Below are 25073 nucleotides of genomic sequence, written 5' to 3'. Positions count from 1 at the left end.
GAAAATGTTTTTATAGGTTATCCTTCAAACCAACATGGCTGCCAAACCATATGTTGCCAAACCATGTGTCATTGCAATCACAACTTTCTCCACAGTGGATGATATATTTCAAGTTGCACCTTCATCGGTGAATTGGTTCCAGAGAAAAATATTTTGACATTTTCCACCGATCCAATGTGGCTGCCAAACCATGTAAACTATGATGTTACACTTATCAAACTTTATTCTGTGTCTCACATTTTTGTAAGTGCCAATGTAGAAATCATTGCTTGCAGTTATAAGTGGCGGTTCTTGGGGTGGACTAGCCATGAAAAATATAGTTTGATCAAAATGAAGAAAAAGAATGGCATCATCATAGCAACAGGCGGTGTGGGATGGCATCGTCATTGGAACGGGTGGTGTGGGATGGCATCGTCATTGGAACAGGTGGCATTCGGTAACCCGCATAACTGCTCTCAGTTATGATTGGCACATGTAGTTTGGGTAGCAAGGATTAGATGTTGGTACCCGATTGATTTTCTTTTACATATTTTTCTCCACTTTATTTCCGTCATTGTTGGATGTTTATTTGCTTTTAAATTCATTTTCTCTGCAACTGCTTGTCTCATTTTCATTGACACAAAATTTTCAAACTCGGAGCGATGACTCAAGTATAATTTTTTATGATAATTATGACATCATTCGTCACGTGGTGTGGTAGCCAGGTTAGAAAAAGGGAAAAATATTGAAATTCTTATTCTCCAAAACTACTTCAAGGAAAAAATTGAAACTTGGCACATGTCAAGTACAGTAAACCCTCAAATATTGCAGGGGTTAGGTTCCTGGGAAATGCCACGGTATTTAAAACCGCGATAGTGAAAACCAAAGGCCAATGGGAAAAGTTCACTTCCTGAGCTTCGACGAAATATAGAGGAAGGTGGGCGGCAGGCAGAAATAAACACATCACAATTGAAACAAACACGTAAAATAGTGAATCAATGGGTGGTATTTGCAGGTAATCAATAAAGCTACAGATAATGGAAATACATGAAACATAACATGGTGCATTGATCCATCCATCCATCCATTGGACCATACTCTGTGCAAAGCGTTGGTGTTGCTTAAGCAGTCTCCTTGGCTATTCGGCACAATTCTGGATGGTCACCACTCCGTCACAGTCTACCAGCATGCTGGCACTCATTTTGCCGACCTCGGAAGGATGACAGGCCGAGTTAACCCCACCTGGTATTAACTCAACAACTGAGCGGGATTTGAACTCAAAACCCTCGGATCCCAAACCCGCCACCCTCACCATTATGCCAACACCAGGCATATTGGCTTATCATGGGTATATAGTCATGGATGACATATATGGGCTATAATATGGGCTATAATAGCAAATGGGCCATAATAGTAACGTGTTCTTTTAACGACTGCATTTTTGTTCAGAATTTGCGTGTGAAGAGAGACTATGCACTCTGCTGAGTGCCGTTCTAGTTACCCTCTCCAGAGGAGAGGACATTGCACTTGGTTGCGTTTGTCTATTTGTTTATCCACAAAGAACGTGAGGTGTATTTACTAAATGAGACCTCTATATACCTTTAAAGACCCATAAGATGCTTTTTACCCTTTATAACCCAAAGATCTTAAAAGATCCCTAAGATGTTTTACAACCCTAAGACCCTTCAACACCATGAAGACCTTTCAGGATCATAAGACCCTTTAGAACCCAAAGAGCCTTTAGAACCCGAAGACACTTAAGAATCTGTGGACCCTATATACCCATAAAACCTGATAGACTTCGTTACACACATTAGAAGACATGAAATTTTATCATGTCTTGAGAAGACATAATTTCCAGACATGAAATCAGAGCCATATCCCTGGACATATCACGTACTTTTGACACAGTTTGGCACCCCACCCTGCTCACCAAACTCTCTTCCTTTGGTATCCAAGGCCATCTCCACTCATGGCTCGCAGACTTCCTCTCCTGTTGCAGGACATGTGGCCCTAAATGGAGTTCTCTCATCCCCTCTTCCTGTCCAGGCTGGAGTTTCTCAAGGTAGCATTCTGGGTTCTGTTCTTTTTCTGGTTTCCATCAATGATCTCTCCAACTCTCTGGAAAATCCTCTTTATCTCTTTTCTGATGACTTCCCCCTCAGCCGTACCATTGGTCATCCCTCAGACCAGCAAGCGGCAGCTTCTTCGCTCTCTGCAGATCTTGATAAAATCAGACTCATCCAACACGTGAAACATGTCTTTCAATCCTGATAAATGTCACACTCTCACTCTGTCTCTCCAAAAGGACCGTTTGGAACACCCCCCCCCCCCATCTACATTCAGAACAATCCTCTGGAAGAAGTCCTTTCATTCAAGCTTCTCCATCCATCCATTCCAACCATTGGGACCTTAATCTGTGCAGAGCATTGGTGCTTCCGAAGCATTCTCCTTGGCTATTGGGTACAATCCTGGATGGGTCGCCACTCCGACACAGAATACCAGGAAGCTGGCACTCATTTTGCTGACCTCGGAAGGATGACAGGCAGAGTCAACCCCACATGATATTAATTCAACAGCCAAGGGGGATTTGAACTCAGGATCCTCGGATCCCAAGCCCACCACCCTAACCATTACGCCAACACCGGGCATATTCAAGCTTCTGGGTCTCACTATCTGCCATGATCTTAATGGGAAAGGCACATTTTCAACCTGGCCTCCAAAGCCAGTCGCTGGCTGACCGGGCATCCTCCGTCATGCAAAGTCCTTCCTCGGCCCACCTGAGCTCCTGACCAGATACAAAGCTTTCGTCAGCAGCCTGATGGAGTACTGCTCTCCCCTCTGGGCCGGTGCTCCTGCCTCCCACCTTTCTCGGCTTCACGCTGTGGAAACCAAGGCATTTAGGATCATTGGTATCTCCCGCACTGAGGCTGAGTCTTTGGGCCTCTCACTCTCTCACAGCAGGCAGGTCGGTGGTTTTTCTGTCTTCTACCATCTCCTCTCCGGTCTCGCCCCCCTGCTCTGTCTGCGATATGTCCTATGATTTTGTCTGTTTATGATTTTGGTAAAACTACCAAAATCATGAATCACTGCTCACCTTCACTCTTTCATTCCTCTTTTTTCATGCCTTTGGAACAAACTCCCACACACTCTTCAATCCCACTCTTCCCTCCAGGTCTTCAAAACATCTGTTCACCAACAACTCTCATCTTCTCCCATCCAAATCCTCGATCTTTTCTACCCCCGATAATTAATCCACCCCAAAAACACCTCCTTCAAATTCTCTGCCTTCCTTCCTGAAAGTACCTGTAATCTCCATCTTGTATATCCCGTGTTCCCCGCCCCATCCCTCTCTCTTACACAGATCTCCTAATGTCCCTGTTCCCCACTGCTTTGTCCTTCGCTCTCCCACCCCTCTTTTCTCCTGCCCCCCCCCCCTTGTTGTGTGTTGTGTGTTAGCTCTCATACGAGCCTCGACAATCCACACACAAAAAAAGAACCCTTTTACCCCCGAAGACCCTTTCGATCCGTTCCAACCGTAATTTCTACCCTTTGGACTTCTTTCTACCCTTTGGACCCTATAGGCCTTCACACCTTTCAGACCTTTTCATACCATTTAACCTCTCGACCATTTTTCGATGATTTATTTACCTTTTCGACCCATGTGTACCTTAAATTACACCCGTTAGATTCCTTCAAAGGGCGGAGGAGCTCCTTGTGAGCCAACGGCCATCCATATCTAGTGCCCAACTGTGTCTGCGGACGTCCTCCTGCAGTTGGGTTACTTCTTATTAGGAGGTTGGTGGCAGGATTTGCACTCCAGCCACCGTAAAACGCTTCATTCCGCAAAACGCAAAAACGCAAAAAAATCTGAAAACCCACTCCGTGGGAGTACCTCCTGTGCAGCTTCCCTTCGCAGGGCAGCTCACCGGATGATGGGATTGGGGCAAAGCCTTCGGGACCCCCAATCTTTGATAGGAGGGAAACCACGGGGTAACATCCCTGGGTCAGATTGCGGGAGAGTGTGTCGGAGTGGTGCTGAGGTGTCGTCCACCAGACGGCGGTCTCCTTGGGTTAACCTGAGGCGGTCCCTTCGGGTGGGTGCCTGGAATGTCCTATCCCTAAGAGAGGATGATCACCTGTCTCTGTTATCATCTGAGCTCAAGCGTTTGGACATCGGGATTGCAGCTCTCTCTGAGGTTCGGAGACCGGATTGCGGCGAGATAATGGTGGGTGGTTACACCTACTATTGGTCTGGTCGCTCTGATGGTTACCATACCCAAGGAGTTGCTGTAGCTGTGTCCAATAAGCTGACCCCAATGATAATTGAGGTAACACCGGTCAACGAGCGTATTATGAGATTAAGGATTCGTCACTCCTTAGGTGTCATTTCCCTGGTCTCTATTTATGCTCCGACTGAGGCGAGTGATCTTACCATGAAGGACACATTCTACGCCACACTCGAGTCTGTGGTTGATCAGTGCCCCAGACGAGATACACTTCTAGTCTTGGGGGATTTCAATGCATCGACTGGAACTGATAGGGATGGTTATGAGGTGTGTGTTGGTCCCCATGGGTCAGGAACTATGAACCAGAATAGCACTAAGTTCCTTGACTTTGCAAGAAGTCATGGACTTAGGGTGGCTGGTTCATGGTTTCAGCGCCCGCAAGCTCATCGCTGGACTTGGTATTCCAACGCTGGCGGTGTGGCAAAGGAGATTGACCATGTCCTCATTGACGGTCGTTGGAGGATGATCCAGAACTGCAGGGTCTACCGGAGTTCTCAGTTCCTCAATACTGACCACAGGCTTGTTGTAGCAACTCTAAAGCTGCACCTTAAATCCTGGAGAATGGTACCATCCCAGCCTAGGCTGGATGTTGCCAAGCTCAGGGATGAGAGAGTAGCTGAGGAGTTTGCGAACAGGCTGAGTGGACACTTGGGGGGTCTGGGTGCTTTGGGGGGTCCTGAAGAGCTGTGGAACACCTTCAAGACCACCGTCCTTGATGTTGCCGGTGGATGCCTTGGAGTTCACCGCAGGGCAAAGAAGAATTTTGTCTCTCAAGGGACACTGGATACCATTGACCAGAGTCGCAGGGCCAGGCTGAATGGCAGAGCTGAGCTGTTCAGGGAGCTGAGGCGTAAAACTGTACGTGCACTGAGGGTGGACAAGGAGGCCTATGTGCGAGGAATCTGTGAGGGGGTAGAGCATCACCTGTGGACAGGTGATTCTCGTCCCGCTTACAGGGGAATTCGCGCATTACGTTCATCCAAGCCCATCCCTCGGAGCACTGAAGTTCGAGCAGAGAGTGGTAGGCTCTTGACAGAGGAGTCTGAAGTGAAGGCCCGCTGGGCCGGTTACTTCGAGCGGTTGTACCAGGCTGATCCCCCAGCTGTCGAGTTGGACGTCAAGGGTGTTACAATCCCTGTTGCTGACCCTCGAATCAACTGTGGTCCACCATCGCTTGTGGAAACACGGGCTGCGGTGAACCAGTTGAAACGGGGCAAAGCTCCAGGGATCTGTGGCATCCATGCCGAACTTCTCAAGGCTGGTGGAAATGCTGCACTCGCGTCGTTGCATGCAGTTTTTTGCTCTGCCTGGAACACAGGCATCATCCCAACTGACTGGAAGAGGGGCCTTGTTGTCCCTCTCTGGAAAGGGAAGGGTGATCGCCAAGACTGCAACAACTACCGAGGGGTGACGCTGCTCTCAGTGCCGGGCAAGGTCTTTGCTCGGATAATTCTTGATAGGGTTCGCCACCATCTCCTTGAGCACCAGCGTCCAGAGCAGTCAGGCTTTACACCAAAGAGGTCAACGATTGACCGTATCCTTGCACTTCGTGTCCTCACCGAACGCAGACGAGAGTTTCGGCAGGGGCTGCTTGCAGCCTATGTTGATCTCTGTAAAGCGTTCGATTCAGTGAATCGGGATGTCCTCTGGAGGATTCTTGGTCTTCGTGGGGTGCCACCGAAACTGATCGATCTGATGTCTGAACTCTACTCTGGTACTGAGAGTGCTGTGAAGTGTGGTGGTACCGCCTCTGACTTATTTCCAGTTGTTACTGGAGTTCGTCAGGGATGTGTACTTGCCCCCACACTTTTCAGCACTTGTATGGACTGGATTTTGGGAGGATGTCGGAGAGATCAAGTTGCGGTGCATCGTTTGGCAATGTCAAGATCTCGGACCTTGATTTTGCAGATGATGCAGTCATCTTTGCGGAGACTTTAGACATCCTCTTGGGGGCCCTCGAGGTGCTGAATGAGGAGTCGGAGCCGTTGGGATTACGGATTTCTTGGGTCAAAACAAAGATCCAGGCTTTCGGTGACATCTTGGATGCTGCTGTCCTGTCTGTGTCTGTTTGTGGTGAGGATGTTGAGGTCGTGGATAGATTCACTTACCTTGGCAGTGATATTCATGTCTCCGCAGGTTGTGAGCCGGAGGTCAATAGACGTCTGGGTCGGGCCTGGGGAGTCATGGATTCACTGGATCATGGGGTGTGGCGCTGCCGGTACCTGTGCGGGAGGACGAAAGTCCGAGTCTTCAGGTACTTGGTACTTCCAGTCTTGCTCTATGGGCGCGAGACTTGGACTTTGACCAAGGATCTGAGACGGAGACTTAATTCCTTTGGTACCAGGTCTCTTCGGAGAATCCTTGGCTATCGCTGGTCGGATTTTGTGTCCAACGAGCGGTTGCTGAGAGAGACTCGGATGAGATTTGTTACCTGCATAGTCCGTGAGCGTCAGCTGCGGCTGTATGGACATGTGGCTCGTTTTCCTGACGCTGATCCTGCTCACCAGATTCTCTCAGCGAGGGAGTCTCATGAGTGGAGGAGGCCAGTGGGCCGACCACGTGCCTCATGGTTGCAGCAGGTTGACCATCATCTCAAGGAGATGGGGATGGGCCTGGCATCTGCCTGGGGGATGGCCAGACGGAGGCCCCTGGAGTACCGGCGGAAAGTGGACGCAGCGACGCGCTGTTCTGGCACATGCTCCCATACCTGACCTGACCTGACAGATTCCTTCGACCTTTTAAGACCATTTCGGCCATTTAGACACATTTAGACTTTTTCAAACCTTTAGGCCTTTTGACCTTTACACCATTTGATCATGACAGCTTCACAACTACATCATTTACATCTTCCCTTTGCAATCAATGACCTTTCATTTACAATAGTCCATCCTGCTATTTATTTGCCACACAAAATAAGTCCTGGTGAGGGTATGCAATCTCTGATTGCTCTTTCTAGTTTGTTTTGGGGAGCTCCGTCATGACCATCAAGTCATGTTGATGAAAACTAATGTCTGTATCAGTAGACAGGTGGAACAATGGAATAAATCACCAGGATATTGATTGAGGTATGCTCATTGTCATGGGAAGTAGGAAGAACCTGATGTTTTGGGTGTTACCCCTTCATTAGACCAATGATACTTCATTCCCTTCTTTTGTGCTGACAAAGGGTTAATGCCTGAAATATCAGGTTTTTTTTCTTCTTCTTTTTTTTTAATATACAATGTTAAGGCTCGAATAAGAGCTAACACACAGAACGTACAATCAGGGGAGCATGAGACAAGAAGGGTGGGACAGGGAAGCACAAAACAATGGGGAACAGAGACATTAGGAGATCTTTGGAAGGGAAAGGGATGGGGTGGGATACACAGGGTAAACAAGAAGGATACTACAGGGAATTTGAAGGAGGTTGGTTTAGAGGGGATTAACGGGGGTAGAAAAGATCATGGTTTTGGATGGGAGAAGATATGAGATGGTGGTGAACACCTGTTTTGAAGAAACAACTTTTCAACACCATCTCTTATCTTCCCCCAAGCTGCTCCTCACATACTTCAATTCACCTCATGTTGATTTCATCCCAACTTCCAAATATTTGTTTTCTCTCAAATAAAAGGTGTACATGTTTGTTGAATTATTTATTGTGTATGATTGTGCGATATTTTGTTGTTTTATTTTCAGCACTATTGGACGAGCCGAGAAGGCAAATCAATTGGAGTGCAGAGTAAGTAAACTTTTCATTTAAAAAAAATTGACAGCATGATAAAGCATTTGTTTATTCCCATCACAACTTTTCTACAAACAAAATTCTGGCCATCAATTACTCTGATTACAGATCCACATTCATTGATGGTTAACTGAAAGTTCATGACAAATAGGTTTAACTTCCAAAGCAACATTTTGATGCTGAATGAATGAAGCTCAAACCAATAATAATTAATTGAACAGTTCAGGTGAAAGCATAATTCAAAGCCACAACAGAAAAACATAAAAAGGAAGCCTTTTATTTGTGTCCTGGTGGAAATAGCTAAAAATGGGAGGTTAAAAAGGAATATTTTCAGGTGCTCTATTTTTTTCACCTGGCACTCAAAGAAAAGAAGAGAGCAAAAATAAATTTAACAACTTTGGATTGGGCAAATCTCTGTTCTAAATGTTGCACTTTCTATGTGTGAAGATGCAATCACTTGAGTACAACTTTGTTTTTGCCTGAGACGCCACAGGTCGACAAGAGCTCCACATGGTTGTTGTTGTGGTTCTTGTTTGGGGTCGATTTTTGAAAGCGGCACCTATTGGTCAGACTGATGCCAGACCCCTCCCACATTTGTCCCTTGACTCCACCCACCATGGCACCCAAACAAAATGATATGGTCGCCATCTTGGTTTTCTGGTGGGCTTCGACATCAGGCTGAGAAGCCCCTACTGATTATACACTGCCCGGGTTTGTTGCATCAGATTTCCTTTGGCTTTGTTTTGGGTCGAGTGTTATTCAAAACTTGGTCGAGTGTTAAGGCCCTGTCACACCTTGACGATTTAGCCAACGTATGCCTGACGTGTGCAAAATTGGGCTAAAACGCTGGCACACGTCAAATACGTTATGGATAAGTTTGTAAACGCTAAGAGCACGCTGGCATACGTCGTAGAACGCTGGCATACGTCGTAGAACGCTGGCATACGTCGTAGTTCGCCAAGCTGTTAGACAAATTTTCCATGCTTGAAATTTCCCGACGTATGTCAGCGTATGACTCACACGTTCCGCATAATGCTGGCCATAAGTTGTCGGCACGTTACACGATCGTTGACACATGTCGACACACGCTACTTGTAAGTTACTCATAAGTCGAAACACGTCGAGGTAATGTTTCGCGTACCCGAAACGTATTTCTAACCTATGAGTAATGTGTTGTAGACACGTTACGCGATCGTTGACAGACGTCGACACACGTTACTTGTAAAGGTACTCATAATTCGAAATACGTCAATGTAATGGTTAGCGTCAGTGTTCCAGACTCCCTTGTTTTTTTTTTTGTTTGTTTGTTTTTTTTTTCTTCGGTATGACGGTCATGTTGACACTTCGATTTCTAGTGCTATTATAATATAATATAATTAAAAGGCTGCTGCTCAACGATTCAAATCATAACCGTCATACCGAAGAAATAAAAAAATAAAATAAAACCAGGGAGTCTTATGTGGAACACTGACGCTAACCATTACCTTGACGTGTTTCAACTTATGAGTAACGTACAAGTAACGTATGTCGACGAGTGTCAACGATCGCGTAGCGTACCTACAACTTATGCCAGCGTATGCGGAATGTGTGTCATACGTCGAGTACGTCGAGAAATTTTCAACATGCTGAAAATTTATCGACGTACTACGACGTATGCCAGCGTGCTCTTAACGTATACAAAACTTACCCATACGTATTTGACGTGTGCCAGCTTGGTTCGGCAAATTTTTCATACGTCGGCATACGCTGGCTAAAACGTCAAGGTGTGACAGCGGCTTTACTCAGGACCCTGAAAAATCTAATTATATGTTGAATAAAATTATTAGTTCGGCTTAATCAAGCCCAAGCCTGGTGTTGGCTTTGCAGTTATGGAAGTTGTTTTGGGACCTAAGGGTCCTGAGTTTGAGCCCTTGTTTTCCTGTTCAATTAACACCAGGTGAGTGTGATTCAGCCTGTCATCCTTCAAAGGTCAGCAAAGTGACTACCAGTCTCCTGAATTAATAATCAACCAGGGTAACCCATGTCAGAGTGGCAACCTGTCCAGGACTGTACTACTTGCCAATTAATCTGCCTCAGCAGCCATATGCACCTTCCTGGTGTGAAAGGAATGGTTAAATTATTATTATTAATATTATTATTACTAGTGCGGGCCCATAGGGGCGTGCCCGTACGTGTGTGGCCGTACGTGCGTGGCCGTACATGTAAAAAAAAAATAATAATAATAAAACTTTCAAACCATGTACCAGAAACAACAACCACACAGGCCGTTCATTTGCTCTTGCGTGGCCGTATGTGCAAAAAAAAACCTTTCAAACCGCGTGCCAGAAACCAACCACACAGGCCATTGTGACATCATTCGTGACGTCATAGCACTGTGTCCTGTCATTGGTTTGGTAAATAAATGGCCGTAACTTGGGAACCGCTCATCCGATTAATATCAAACCTTGAAAAGGCACATCCACGGGGGCCCGGCAATATTCCTGGCAAGTTTCAATCAGATCGGACCGTCAATCGTGAAAATAAATAAATAAATAAACATTTATTGTGACGTCATTCGTGATGTCATAGCACCGTGTCTTGTCATTGGTCGACAGATAAATGGCTGTAACTTGGGAACCGCTCGTCCGATTGATATCAAACCTTGAAAAGGCACATCCGCGGGGCCCCAGCAATATTCCTGGCAAGTTTCAATCCAATCGGACCGGCGGTCGTCGAGAAACTGCAGTCGCAGACACACATGCAGAAAGACACACATGCAGAAACACACACACACACACACACACACACACACACAGATTGCTGGAATTATAGATAGATTATTAATCAAGCCCATCAGTATGCATGGTATGCACTTCGTGAAAGGCGTTCATGTGCTAATTTTGTTTAATTAACATCATCCAATTTGTATCGGCTTTGTTACTCAGGATGTGGTCTGCATGTGTATTTTGTTACCTCTTCCACAAATGAGTAAAATGTGCTTCACTCGTGATTAAAACTTACCACCACTTGGCGAAAGTTATCTGCTCAATGTATGTGTTCTTTTGGAAAGTATTACCCATCAACTTTTGTGGACAATTTGTTTGTTCTACATAAAATAAATGCACAGTAAAATATTAGCATAAATGAGAGGGGTGGGGGTTTCCCTTTGTTCTTTACGTATCATTTTTTTAAAATCAATCAGACATTCACCTTGTGCTCTACTTCCCTTGTAATGTTGTTTTAGTCTATCATTTGTGCCAATCTCAATTCACATGTGTAATGCTAATGTAAAAAGGGTATAATCCAACCTCAGGAATGAACTTTCAAACTTGTCTCCCTCCTCTAAAACCTGGTGTTGCCTTGTTGAATTTGTCGCTGGTGTATGCTCCCCTTCCATCGCTTACCATTTTTCAAATAGCACCACAGAAGACTCTGCTCATGAGAAGACTGAATGCCTCAATTCTATGTTTGCTTCCAAATCTTGTATCCCCAACCCCTCACTCTTTGTACCCATCCTTCCCTGTCATACCAACTGCTCCTGGATTCATTCAGTGATTGAAGAAGGTTCTTTCAACCCTCGACTTTGATTCTGCAACTTTACCGGATGGCATTCGCTCACGTGTCATAAAATGCTGCTCTGCTGCTCTTTCTCATCCTCTCACTACCCTTTTCACCTTGTTATTTCCTCTCGGTCATGTTCCATCTGCTTGGAAATCCACCAACATCACTGTATTACATTTAAAAGTGCAAAAACTGATCCCCTTCACTGCAGAACAATTAGCTTACTTCCATCATCATTAAGGTCATAGATTCCATCATGGCAGTTAAAATGAAATCCTTCCTTTTCTCCAACAACCTAATCTCAGAGGTCATTCCACCTTCGACATGCTGCTTTAACTCATCCAAGAATGGCTAGAGTCCCTCAATGTCAGAGATAAGATCAGTTTCATCTCTCTGGCGATATCTCATGCTTTGTTAACATCTGCCATCCTGCCTTTGTAGTAGTGCAAGAAAGGGGGATTCGGGGACACCTTGTGCGAGGAGGACCCCAGAGCTCCGGGAATGATCCCATCCCTTACCTTTAGAGATGAACATTTGTAGATGTCTTGAGGCAATAGATTTTACTCACGAGAGAACAAGCAGAAACCTTCGATGACACTGGTCAGCTACGAGTAAAAATAACAAAACCGATGTTGAAGAAATATTTGATAAGGGAGACGAGTGGAGGATTTATTATATCCCTTCCCCTTATACTGGTGGGTCTTGGTGTTGCGGGAGCCTTGTGATTTCATCAGGAGCCGATGGGATTTCATCGGCGGTAAAAAACTGCTAATGAAAGGAAGGCTCAACTACAAGCTCAAAAAGAGCTGGAAAGACATAACAGAGATTGAGAAACAAATTGCTGCAAATAGCGATGTGATTGTACATTTTGCTCAAAAGCTTGAAATCCTTCCAGAAATAGCTAGATTGATTGTTGGAGATATGTTTTCTTCTATTGTTCAAGCTGGTGTTAAATTTACAAAAAGAGGTCCATCCATCCATCCATCAATTGGGACCATACTCTGTGCAGAGCATTGGTGCTGCCGAAGCAGTCTCCTTTGCTATTGGACACAATCCTGGACGGGTCACCACTCCAACACAGGATACCAGCATGCTGGCACTCATTTTGCCGACCTCAGAAGGATGACAGGCAGAGTCAACCCCACTTGGTATTAAAAGAAGGTCATGGGAATATTTCTCATTAGGTATGTGTTTTTAAGAGACAGAAATATTATTTTGACAGTTATGGTCTTCCACCACCTATTGAAGTTAGAAAACTTTTAAGGGTAGGTGATTATCTGACGTTTCAAAATACAAGCCATCAATTCGAAATGTTGCGGACAATTGTGCTTCTATGTGTTATTTAATCTCAACAACGGGGATTTCTATGACATCATTTTTAATCTGCTATGAATATATGGTGTATGTTCGAAAGGAAGGATCTACCTTCAGTGTGTCGTAAGAGTTGGCCATTGATTTGTCCAATTATTACACAAAAGCACAGGCAGAGTGCCAGAAATACTGCATTACACATCCCTCTTTGAACCTCTTGTGCCACTCAAATACACGTATACGTGACATCGTTTCTTCCCCGTCGACTTGCTGCAGCATTGTGAAGGATTCGGAAGGTGTTTTGCCAAGCTTGGCAAGAAACTTCAGATTGGCTCTCTGCTCATGACACATTGAGGAATGGTTCAGACGAGACAGCGTGTAAAGAACGACCTTTAAAAAATCAGACAATGAGTGCAGTCAACCTTCACCAATCATATATATTGCTGGAATGTTGCGAAAGACTGTGACGCAACCCGTTCGTTCCAGTTGTGTAAATGGAGCACACAGCAGGCTCAGTCCCGTTACTTTTGAGACGGACCTCGGACATCTACCAGGGTATTCATCTACCAGGGTCACATTTATCGAGGGTAGCCCATCCCTGCATGTGTATGTAGTGGAGGACCTGCCAGAGCTCCTTTGCTTCTACTGCCGACGGGCCAGTATTTTCAGGAAGAATTGCATCAAGGATCTTGAATGTGTAGTAACGGTAATAACGATGGTTCATCAGCCCAGTGGGTCGGACCTGGTCCCAAATTTTGATGGCTTCTGTGAAAAGATTTTTTGCCCATTATAAGAACGATTCAGGAAGCTGCAGGTGGGAAATTGCAGTTAGTCATCGCATAATAAGAGGGGAGTTTTTATTCAGATCTGATCACCCGATTTCTTTCAGCATTGCTCGGATGCCATCAACTGTGAGTAGGCGATGGTTTTTCTTGCTGCACCGAATGATTTCCCGGAGTTGCTCCAGGAGTTTTTCTCTATAAGTATTATCGGGGTCATCTTTATCTCCGAGCTCCTCCTCCAGCTCTTGGGCTAAGATGTGGTCCATCCAGAACTAAAAGTGGTGATTCGGGTTGAACTGGCCTGATTTGACATTCTGTCCCTCCTGATAGTATGACTGTGTTTTATCGAAGAAGGTTCCTATCAACTATCAAACCTTTCTACACTTGGCGCAGGTAAGCTCTGAAGTATCAACGTTAACCGACATCTCGACGCAACAGTCCAAACAAATGTTGTACTTCCCTTCGACGGTCGCGATGGAGTGCTTGACAGTCTTAGCGACGCAATCAATGCCGTGCCTGGTGTATTGCTCAAGGAGTGCGGCCCCTTCCAGTTGGTGGTGGTTGCGAAGTCCCAACTCTATCTGAACTCGCCGGACGAGGCAGTCATGTTCGCCGAGAGAGTTTTCAGAGGCAATAATTTTATGGAACTCTTCCTGATTGATTTGGCATCCTTTTTCTCCGGTGGCAGCATGAAGATGGAGATGACTGGTGCATAGGATATACCGAAGGCGGATGGCTTCAAATTCCTTTTTTGCTTTGTGAAAGCAAAGCATTGGTTGGCTCTCTAGTTTGTTTAGCTTCGCTATCAATCTGGCAGCGAGCTGAATTTCACAGCAATGTAATGCCCTGTGTCTTCCATTGCTGTTGCGACATGTTACTAACACGGATAGCTCTAATTGGATGTTTTGGTGGTACAAGTCAGATCTCTATTATCGCAAGACACCTGGGCATACCAAAGAAAATATCAATATCCAAATGGAAATCTCGGTGGTACAAGTCACATCTCTATTGCCTCAAGACGTCTATATTCATCTTTAAAGGTAAGGGTCTGGGAGCATTCCCAGAACTCTGAAGCCCTCCTAGCACAAGGTGGCCCCGAATCCCCCTTTCCTATTCTACTCTTAGTCTCCAAATTTTCTGCCTATGGTATCCATTTTCTGACTATGATAAAAATGCACCCTTTTTCAATTGAATTGCCAGTGGATGAAATTTTTGGGTGTCACATCGACAATGACCAAAAATAATGAAATGAAAGGAAATATTCCCTCCCCTCGCATGCTTCCAACCTTGACCCTCATGTGGTGTGGCGTGGCCTGTCATGTGAAGGCACATGGCTCCAGCCAATAGTAGTACTCATCCAATGGGAGGGGGAGGGGGGGCTCCAGTGGGGATTGCCGCAGGTGATGATATCGCTGTAATGGCATCACAGCCTCAGAAATGTGCCAACGTTGGAGAGAGGGGGAGAAAAGGGATCTAACTTTGCTGCATTGTCATGCTTGGAATGTAAAGATCCCTACCTTTTCTAGCTTGGCCCTTTCCTGTTCAAATAGCGAGACTAGGTCACATGACCCCTGAAGCGAGATGTCCTCCGACTGCTCACAACACTATCTCTCCTGACAGCATACATTTACCAATCTCGCCTGAACATGAAATTCTTAATACAGAAGAGGGAAAAATGAACCACTCTTTTTGAGCACATGTCCATGCTAAGGCCTTACACATTAAGAATTGCCCCCCTGTGCCCAATAAACATAATATTTTTCACCACAGTTTGAACTTTCCTCATTGTTGTCGTTCTATTTTGAAGAATATAAATAATCAAACTGACATCTCCTTTTCTGAATAGGACGAGAGATGAACTTTTGGATGACATTAAAAGTTTCAAACCACAAGCTGAGAGTGTGCAAGCTGCCAAAATCCTGATGCTTGGGCATATAGGATCGGGCAAATCCAGCTTCGTGAACTCGATCAACACGGCTTTTGCAGGATGCCTTTGCAAGAATGCCCAAGTTGGAACTGGAGCAGGAAGTTTGACCTTGAAGGTAAAGTTCTGTTTCAATCGAATGTGCGTTAATCTCCTATCTCAGAATACAATGTACCACAAAGCAATTGCAGTCTTCCCACTGCCATTCTCATGTTGTTACCCAGAACACTAAAGATGCGCAGATGTTATGTTTTCACCACTGTCTGTCTGTCTGTCTGTCTGTGAACATGACATCTCAAAAAGTTGTGGAAGGATTGCTTGAGAGGTTGGGTGTGTGACAAGGATAAAATGATTCAAGTTTGGTGAAGATCAGGATCTGGATCCAGATGCTGGAATATTTTAAGTGATTCTTCACCATTGAGCGATCGGGCCAAATGCGATATATAGTACAATATCTCAAAAAGTTGTGGACGAGTTGGTTTGCTGACAAGAACAAGCCGATTCGATTTTGATTAGGGTCTGGATCCAGATCCTGCCCATCATTGGGATAGAAAATGTAAACTGTTCAGCCTGGCAAAGGTATGCGCTCTGCCGAGTGCCATTCTTGTTGATAATAAATTATCTATCAATATTACAGCAATCTGTGTGTCTGTGTGTGTCTGTGACCGCTGTTTCTCGACAACCACTGGTCCGATCTAATTGAAACTTGCCAGGTATATTGCTGGGGACCTGTGGATGTGCCTTTTCAAAGGTTTGATATTAATCGGACAAGTGTTTCCCACGTTATGGCCTTATATTTACCAAACCAATGACAGGACACGGTGCTTTGACGAATTGTTAGGGTTCTTCGCAAATCGCAAATTCTTCTTCTTCGTTTGATATGATGTCACAATTGACGCTGTTATTATAATATATTTTTTAACGATGATGGCGTCACAATTTTTTTTTTTGTTCTATGATATTCTGTGATGATGATGTTCTATAACTATGATGTTCTTCACTTGTACTCTCGATTCAAACTCTGGAACACAACTTCTTCTTTAAGATTCAAGGGGAACTTAAAAATACACTCAATTTTCCTTCTGCCAATCAGTTTCAAATTGTGACTGGTATAAAGCAACTTCTTTGTCCCACATTTAATTTTGGGAAACAGTGTAAAACTCGAATGGATTTAAAACGAATGTGATAAATTATAAATCTCCATTTCATTCAAATTGTTTATAAGACCATTTAATAGTCGCACCAAGCATTTGTTAAATTATCGTGACATATTTCTCTTGTCCTGCTTCATTGGAGATTGCATTTAAAAAAATGATTTCAATATCTTTCAACTATCATCACATTTGTACTTTGTTCATCATCTTTCTCTCTGAAAGTGATGATGGCTCTTTGTTGAGAAATATTCAGTTGCAATTCCACTTGAGAGTAAGATGTGAAACAGACTGACAGAAGGTTTACACAGGATTTTGTGTCTTTCGAGCAGACATGGCATTACTAGGCCTCATTTTTGATCGTCTTTGAATGCAAATGATAGTCTTTGAACACTAATGATAGCCTTTCAATGCTAAACTGTAGTAGATCTCAAGTTCTCAGTGACAGTACCTTCCGATTAAAAATATTTTCATTTTCAGAGCACCAAAATCTAATCCAAAATTTTTCATGAGGGAAGATCTATGGGAATGTCTTGTGTTAATAATAATAGAGGGGAGGATCTACAACACTGCTTTTATGAGAAGAATTGTCAAAATACAACAGAATAGGTGTACCAAAGACAATATATTCAAATATTTTAGCAATTTGTGTAAATGGGGGCACTAAAGGAACTTGCCACTCGTAGACAGATAATGATGATAAAATTGGTGATTCTTCCACAGCAAGAGATTTCGTGATTTTGATGCAATATGTGGAAGAAGTTACAAAGAGGTGTTTATGGACGTTACAGAGGATTTGTGTTGAAGAACATTGGAAAAGGGCACAACACCCAGGAATATAACCCAGGTATGGTGGAGAATGAAATGGCAAAGGTAATCTGTCAGAAGGAGGTTTGGAAGAGAATAGAGAAGATGAAAGATGGAGGATGACAACCAGATGAAGGCTTCTTGTACTTGTATTGCACTTGTACATGCAGAAGAAGAAAGCAGCAAAGAGAGAGGTGAATAATGCAAGGAATGAGATGGAAGCTGTCGTGCACAAGTTGGATGAGGAGGGTGGGAAGTAATTACATGAGAAGGAAGGTTCCACAGCAAATAATTACATGACTTTGATACGACATGAGAATGTTCAGCTCAGCAAGTTGTTTCGTCATGTTCGTGAAATAACTCGATCTTTCCCCACTTTTGGCACAAGAGCAGCATTCATCCTCTTCATCTTCATTTGTCCTCTTAATCCTCTTCTCCTCACTTTTTAAAAAATATAAACATTTTGTACATTTAACATGTTCCAAGTATTTGGTTTGTGCTTTATTTTGCAGTCATCTGTTGTAAATGTTTGTTCAATATATTATTGTATTATTGTAATTATTGTGCTCGAGAGGACAGTGTATAATTGTATCACTGAAAATTTAGTGCAATTTCATCGCTTGTACATATTTCCACCTTTTATCAGAACATAGTACAAAACTGACAATTGTTCAAGTCATTAATTGATGACACAATCCAAACAAAAGCACTGGATATACAACATTTTCTCAACAATATTACTTTTTGTTCCACAGTTTCGCTTCTGGGATATTAAACCTGTTCAAGGCACGGATCTGCCTGTGCAACTTTGTGATACCATGGGGCTGGAAGACAGTGACGAGAATGGAATTAGTGAAGAGGACCTCATGAGCACCATCGTGGGACACGTTCAAAAAGATTATGTGGTATGTTTGTGTGTCATGTTATGTTTTGCTTTTTGAAGGGTTAAGGCTCAGAAATTTTTTGCAAATCTCAAACAAAGCATTCCTAAAGTGATTTTTCACTTTCAACTCAAGATATAATAAAATAATGAACAAATCATTTAGACTCGACTCAGTGCAGCATAATGGTAACTGAAATCTCTTAGCAGCTTTTGAATTTTTTTATTCACTTGTTGAGTATGTACATCAATGTGAGGTCTGTTGGGCTGACAGGTTGGCCTCGAGTTACGCACATTCACTTATCAGCTGTTTGGCCTGGGTTATAATGCTGATTCAGCTATAAACTGTCGTGTGTGTGTGTGTGTGTGTGTGTGTGTGTGTGTGTGTGTGTGTGTGTGTGTGTGTGTGTGTGTGTGTGTGTGTGTGTGTGTGTGTGTGTGTGTGTGTGTGTGTGTGTGTGTGTGCTTGCGCGCGCCATCCCTCGAATTTATATTAAACGGATGTCCCATCTGCCAGCCTTTGTTGGTGGACATTAACAACCCCATGGTGTCCTTTGTGAAGAATAGGCAAGCTATCGCCAGCACCATGAACAAATTACAAATTCCTGCACTAACCAGCAGAGGGTTTTGCAGCAGTATCACAGCCACACCCTCAGCCAATCATGTCATCCCAGAATATTGTGCTGCACACAAACAAAGAAGAAGTAAGGACTGCCCTGAATCTGGGAGGTCAGCGTTTCAACCTGACCCTGACCGAGTCGTACTTTAGACTTTTTAAAAAATGTACGTGTTGCTTCCTTGCTTGATGCTCAGCATTTAAAAAGGATACTCCACGAACAAACGACTTAATGTTGACAATCATTGTTCAGGCTTTTTGGACCTCAATGACTCTTGCAATAAATTTCCTTGGAAGGAACTCAAATGTAGTATAATTAACAAATATTATCAATTACCCACTCACAATGTGTAAAATTGCTGCAAGGAACAAGAAAAATAGCAATCAGATTGCATACCCTCACTAGGACTTCTTTTGTGTGGTGTATTTTGTATAATGGAAGGATGCACTGAATGAAAGGTCATTGATTGCAAATGACAGATCTAAATGGTCTCATTGTAAAAGTGTAACGGTCACAGGTCTTCAAAGTTGTAAAGGTCAAATGGTCTAAAAGTTGAAAGGTTGAAAGGGTTGATATAAACTGTGATAGCCTTTCAATGCAAAACTTGACCTATTCTGAGTTCATTCCTGCCAGATGAAGACATTAATGGTCTCAAGTGTCTCAAGGGTCTTAAAAAGTTGAAGTGGTTTAAAGGGTACAATTTAAGGTCTAAAGGGTCAAAGTTCTCTGAAACAATCTAAAGGGTCTTAAAACGTTTAAAAAGGGTCAAACACCAAAGGGGTTTACAGGGTATAACAAGGTCGAAAAGATGTGAAGGTCTAAAGGCCTAAAAAGGTCTAAAAGTTAGAAAGGGAACTTAGGGGCTCTGAAGACTATAAGATAATCTAAAGGATCTTAGAGGTCTCAGGGCTCTCAAGGTTGAAATGTTATAAAAGGTGAAATGTGGTCTTAGGGTTCTAAGTGGGTCTATAGGGTTTATAGGTTTCAAAAGAGTCTTCGGGTCTTTGAGGTGAAAAGGCTCTAAAGGATCTTAGGGGTATTAAAGATTCTTAGGTGTCTTGGGGTCTTAAAGAGTCTTAAAGCATCTTAGGGTTCTCAAGGGTCTAAATGATCTTATGGGTGTAAAGGGTCTTTTGGGACTGATGGGTCTTGAGGGTCTTAGTGGTCTTTAGGGTCATAAAAGGTCAAAAGGGTATTGAGGGTCTTAGGGTTCTTTAGGGCCTCAAATTTCAGGGTGAAAAAGGCTCTTAAGGTTCTCATGGGGGTTTTAGGGGTTATAGGGCTCCTGAGGGTCTCAGGGGTCTCAGCGGTTTTAGGGGTCTAAAGGGTTTTTTTGCACACATAATCGAGGCTTGTGGAAACTCTAGTGCATTGTATGGATCAGGATGTAACAGACAAAAACAGGATGCAAAACACGCATGCATGAGGTGGACAAGATGGATACAGAGAATGCACGGGGTGGAGAAGATGGGTACAGGAGGAAACTCCAAGGAGGGAAAACTGGAAAATTGGAAGGAGATTTGTGTGGTGTTAATGGGGGTAGAAAAAAGTGGTGAACAGCTGTCTTGAAGACTTGGAGGGAAGAATGAGATGGAAGAGAATGTGGAAGTTGATTCCACAGGTTGGAAAAAATAAGAATAAATAAGTGGAGGTGAGCAGTGATCTTGGATGTAGGTAATTTCACCAGAACGGGGTTGGTGGTGGACACTGTGAGCCAGATAGAGACGTGCGGAGAGGGATGGGGAATAATGAACAGAAAAAGCAGAGGTTCCAACAGCAGAAACGAGGTGCTATAAGACAGAGGGACGACCAACCTGTCTGCAATGGCAAAGTGATAGACCCAAAGACTCGCATTCATCGTGAGAGATTCCAATAATCTTAAAGGCCTTGATTTCCACAGTGTGAGCAATATGTGAGCCAGGGGAGCCAGCCGAGAGGGGAGAGCAGTACTCCATCAAGCTGCGGATGAAGGCCTTATTGGTAGATAGGAGTTCAGGTGTGCAAGAGGGACTTTTATGATGGAAGATGCCCAGTTGGCAGCTAGCTTTGGAGGCCAACTTTAAAATGCGGCTTGCCCAAAAAGATCATGGCTGATATTGAGACCCAAGAGTTTGAATGACAAAGAATAGTTTGAGTCCAAATTAGACATGCTTTGCATTTTGAGATGTTTAATAGTTTTATTGTTTTAATGCTTTTGCTGCCCCTTTCCTGAGTTAGATAGCTGTTTAAATGTGTTGGACTTCCATTGGACATGTTTGTGGCCCGTTGTGGGTTGTGTAATTAGCAGTCAATTGCATGAACTCAATTTCCATCGCTGCATCCATTGCATTATGTCTAGTGTTGGTTGAATGGTTCGAGTCGTGGGCTTGGGATCCCAGTGTTCTGAGCTCAAATCCTGCTCGGCTGTTGAATTAATACCAGGTGGGGTTGACTCAGGCTGTCATCCTTCTGAGTTTGGCAAAATGAGTACCAGCTTGCTGGGATGATTGAGCTATTTGAGTATCTTGCGTCAGAGTGGTGACCTGTTCAGGATTGTGCCCACGAGCCAAGGAGACTGTTTTGGTAGCACCAAAACTCTACACAGAGTGTGGTCCCAATGGATTTGGATTTTTTTTGAATCCATTGCATTGTGCAATCTCTTTGCCTTGGGAAAGACAAGACATGCAGTTGGGAACCAGAAATTTAGAGGAGCTTGCATGTGGGATTTGTACGTGCATTATGGATTGATCATCGTCATGTTGCCAGCTGCTGAAGCTATTGTCTTCGTGTTTGTACAAGCGGTATACTTGGTGGCCGGAAGAATACTTGTTTAGGCTGATTCAGAACAGAAATGAATTATACTTTGTTAGATTTCCTTTCAACAATGTGGTATTTGTTATTCTTGTGGTATCTGTGAATTTAAGGGGAGCGGAAAGAGGCGAGGGGAAGGAAAGATTCCGTGTCTTTCAATTCTGAAAGCATTTTGAACATTTTTTTTTCTTTTTGAGGAAATGTTGGCTGTTTATGTCATGTTTGACATTTCATGACGTTGAATCATCCTTGAGATTCCATAAATATTTGCATGTTGTGATGTCACGTGACTTGCTTGTATCTGTTTCTTCACTGATGACTTCATATCAATTGATGATTTCTGGTTAATATTCAAGTGGTATATCCATGTGTCAGATTTTGAAATGAAAACTATCTTGACTTGACATATTCTGGCCACACGTAACTTGATTATATTCCTCTTTTTTACGTTTCTTCTGCAGTACAATCCAATCCAATCCATTCAACCGAATGATCCAAAATACACACCGGATCCACTGTTGGGAGATCGAGTGCATTGTGTTGTTTATGTGATCAACTGTTGTCAAATCTCTGTTCTGACGGAAGAAATGTTGAACAAATACAAAAACCTCCGGAAAACCATCAGCAACAAAGGTCGGAAAATTATTTTTTGAACAAAACACTTTTGAAAAATACAAGATAGAAAATATGTTAAAGGTATTTTTGGATTGGTAATTGCCAAGTTGTGAAGATACTGAATTTTTATTGTGAGCATTGGTATTAATGGTTTGGAACAGAAGATTCTGCAAAGAGAGATTGTCTCAGGGGAATCAGCATGTTGCTCTTGATTTGTTGGTAAAATACTGTCAGGCTCATTGGTGACCTCCAAGGATGGAGTTGTCGAGATCGGGGTCTGCAATCAAGCAATGACTACACCAATCGTCGTAGAGAAGAGGTTTAATGCGCATCAAAAGTGTACACGAGAGTAGAAAGGCACAGAATACCTACAGTATACCAGCTCAGTCAAAACTCTGGCCCCCAAGCAGTTTGGTTTACTTTATATATACTTTTCCTGCTCATCTGGTTTCTTTAAAAGTAACAACACCTCAGCAAATATTCTCTCCTGGCCTGACAAAGCATTTATCTTTTCACAAGCAAGAAGATCTGTTATTGATCAGGCAGATCCTTATCACAATATATGTTATCGTCTCATTCTACTACAAGATATTCCCTTTTGAACTATACCAAAACAGTGCTGATTTATGATTGGGCTTCTCTGAGCCCAAGGCTCAAAGAATGTTGTTACAAGGGCCAACAAGAAAGCCAGATGTTCAGCTGCATGGCAAAGAGACAGAGACAGAGACAGAGACAGAGACAGAGACAGAGACAGAGACAGAGACAGAGACAGAGACAGAGACAGAGACAGAGACAGAGACAGAGAGAGAGAGAGAGACAGAGAGAGAGAGAGAGACAGAGAGAGAGAGAGAGAGAGAGAGAGAGAGAGAGAGAGAGAGAGAGAGAGAGAGAGAGAGAGAGAGAGAGAGAGAGAGAGAGAGAGAGAGAGAGAGAGAGAGAGAGAGAGAGAGAGAGAGAGAGAGAGAGAGAGAGAGAGAGAGAGAGAGATATATATATATATATATATATATATATATATATATATATATATATATATATATATATATATATAGCCGACTTGCTTTGATTACCAACAGTCAGAAATGGTAGCTTACTGAGAGCATCTTAAATGCTTTGGCTTCCTCAATTAAATGCTACATTCAATTTTAAGAAAAGGTAATCCTATTAAAATGGCTGCTTTCATCTTGGGAGCTGTTCAACAGCTCCACATTTGCCCCTCTGTTACTTAGAAACATAGTGGAAAAGGAACACCACAATTATAATATTTTTTTAGAGATGGGATCTTGATGGAGCGACAAGGTGGTAAAAGGGAGTCTCGTCCAGAAGTGGCCCACTTTTATGAGTAGCTCCAAGTGGGTCATTACGTCACGAAAGCTCCGCCCGCACTTTCTTGCTTCATAGAAAAGCCCCCCCTCCACCATCCCGACCGGCCCATCAATACCCCACCCCTCTATAGAATAGTGGATACATTTCAACAATTATAACTTGAATATACATTTCAACACTTATGACTTGAATATAGGTCATGAGGAAGCAAAAATTACCTTTCAAAAACAACTTACACAAAAATTATTTTACACACACAAAAAGATACATATATTTTCAACTAACTATGGTTCTTTATGAACAAGAATATAATTTTTATAAACAATTAAGAATCAGCAAACAAGAATATAATTTTTATAAACAACCAGTAAGAATATATTTTTTTTGCTATTTATCGTGTTCTTTATGAACCAACAAAAAGAATATCAGCAAACAAGAATATAATTTTTATAAACAACAAGTAAGAATCTATATATTGTGTTCTTTATGAACCAACAAAAAGAATATAATTTTATAAACTGCAAGCCAGAGTGAAAGAAAGTTTTAAAGAAAAGTCCCAACATTTTCCAACAAGGCAATGTTTAGATAACATTTCTTTCCATCTTCGTCATTGGTACAAGCAATTCGAGACACTCATCCAATGTGAGTTTAATCAGTGGGTCAACAGTCCCATTAAGTTCACAGTACATTTCAGGGTCTATGGGTTGGGGAGGAAAACCAGAGTGAATTATCGGGGAGGGTAGAGACGGCAGAGGTGTTGGCAGCGGTTTGACCACAGCAACCACAGCAGGCTTCCCCAGGACCGTCTCCGGTTTTGTTGTTTTCTTTGCTGTAGAAGAACAATGTCTCACGCACTCCCTGATTAGATTTTTAATACAAGTGATGACAACAATCACTGCTATGAAGATCATGAGCCCTATAAACAACCAATGGATTATCCAGGCTCCCCAACTCCCCAATACGCCTTCCTAATGCAATTGATCCCAATGTTTACCTTTTTTCTTCCCTGTGCACCCTGTCACAACCCATTCCTTGTTTCCCCTACCATTGACCTACCAAACATTCTGATCTCTATGACATTTTCTGTATCCTTTTGCAATGAGATGCGTGAATCCATGATTGGCTTACCTTTTCTTGACAGCTCCTTGGGTAACCAATAATACCTGAAAAAGTCCAGTCCACTGCATCTTTAGGACGTTCCTCCATTCGAACACCCTGTTGTCAAACTCTTTCACAATATTTATTAGCATCACAAGACTTAATCTTCATTTATATATGTCCATATATTTTCCAGACATTTTACCAATAATTATATGTACTGTTTGGCCTTGCCCTTAAATT

At 43.1% G+C, this 25073-nt stretch overlaps 1 protein-coding gene across 4 annotated transcripts in view; it reads left to right on the top strand.

Moving 5' to 3' along the window:
- The window catches only part of LOC147025463 (interferon-induced protein 44-like), a 111694-nt gene that overhangs the window by 55399 nt on the left and 31222 nt on the right, over positions 1-25073 (top strand). For all 4 annotated transcript variants that reach the window (XM_085886463.1, XM_085886462.1, XM_085886461.1 and 1 more), the window contains 4 exons: positions 7944-7986; positions 15469-15664; positions 18260-18409; positions 22253-22424. In XM_085886463.1, coding sequence (XP_085742589.1) covers positions 7944-7986; positions 15469-15664; positions 18260-18409; positions 22253-22424 — 561 coding nt within the window. The remainder of the gene's footprint in view (positions 1-7943; positions 7987-15468; positions 15665-18259; positions 18410-22252; positions 22425-25073) is intronic.

The sequence above is a fragment of the Eptatretus burgeri genome, chromosome 6 (genome assembly GCF_056783735.1).
Source record: "Eptatretus burgeri isolate ZD-2024b chromosome 6, Ebu_testis_v1, whole genome shotgun sequence".
Lineage (NCBI taxonomy): Eukaryota > Metazoa > Chordata > Myxini > Myxiniformes > Myxinidae > Eptatretus > Eptatretus burgeri.
This window is presented reverse-complemented; position numbering and strand designations above follow the sequence as displayed.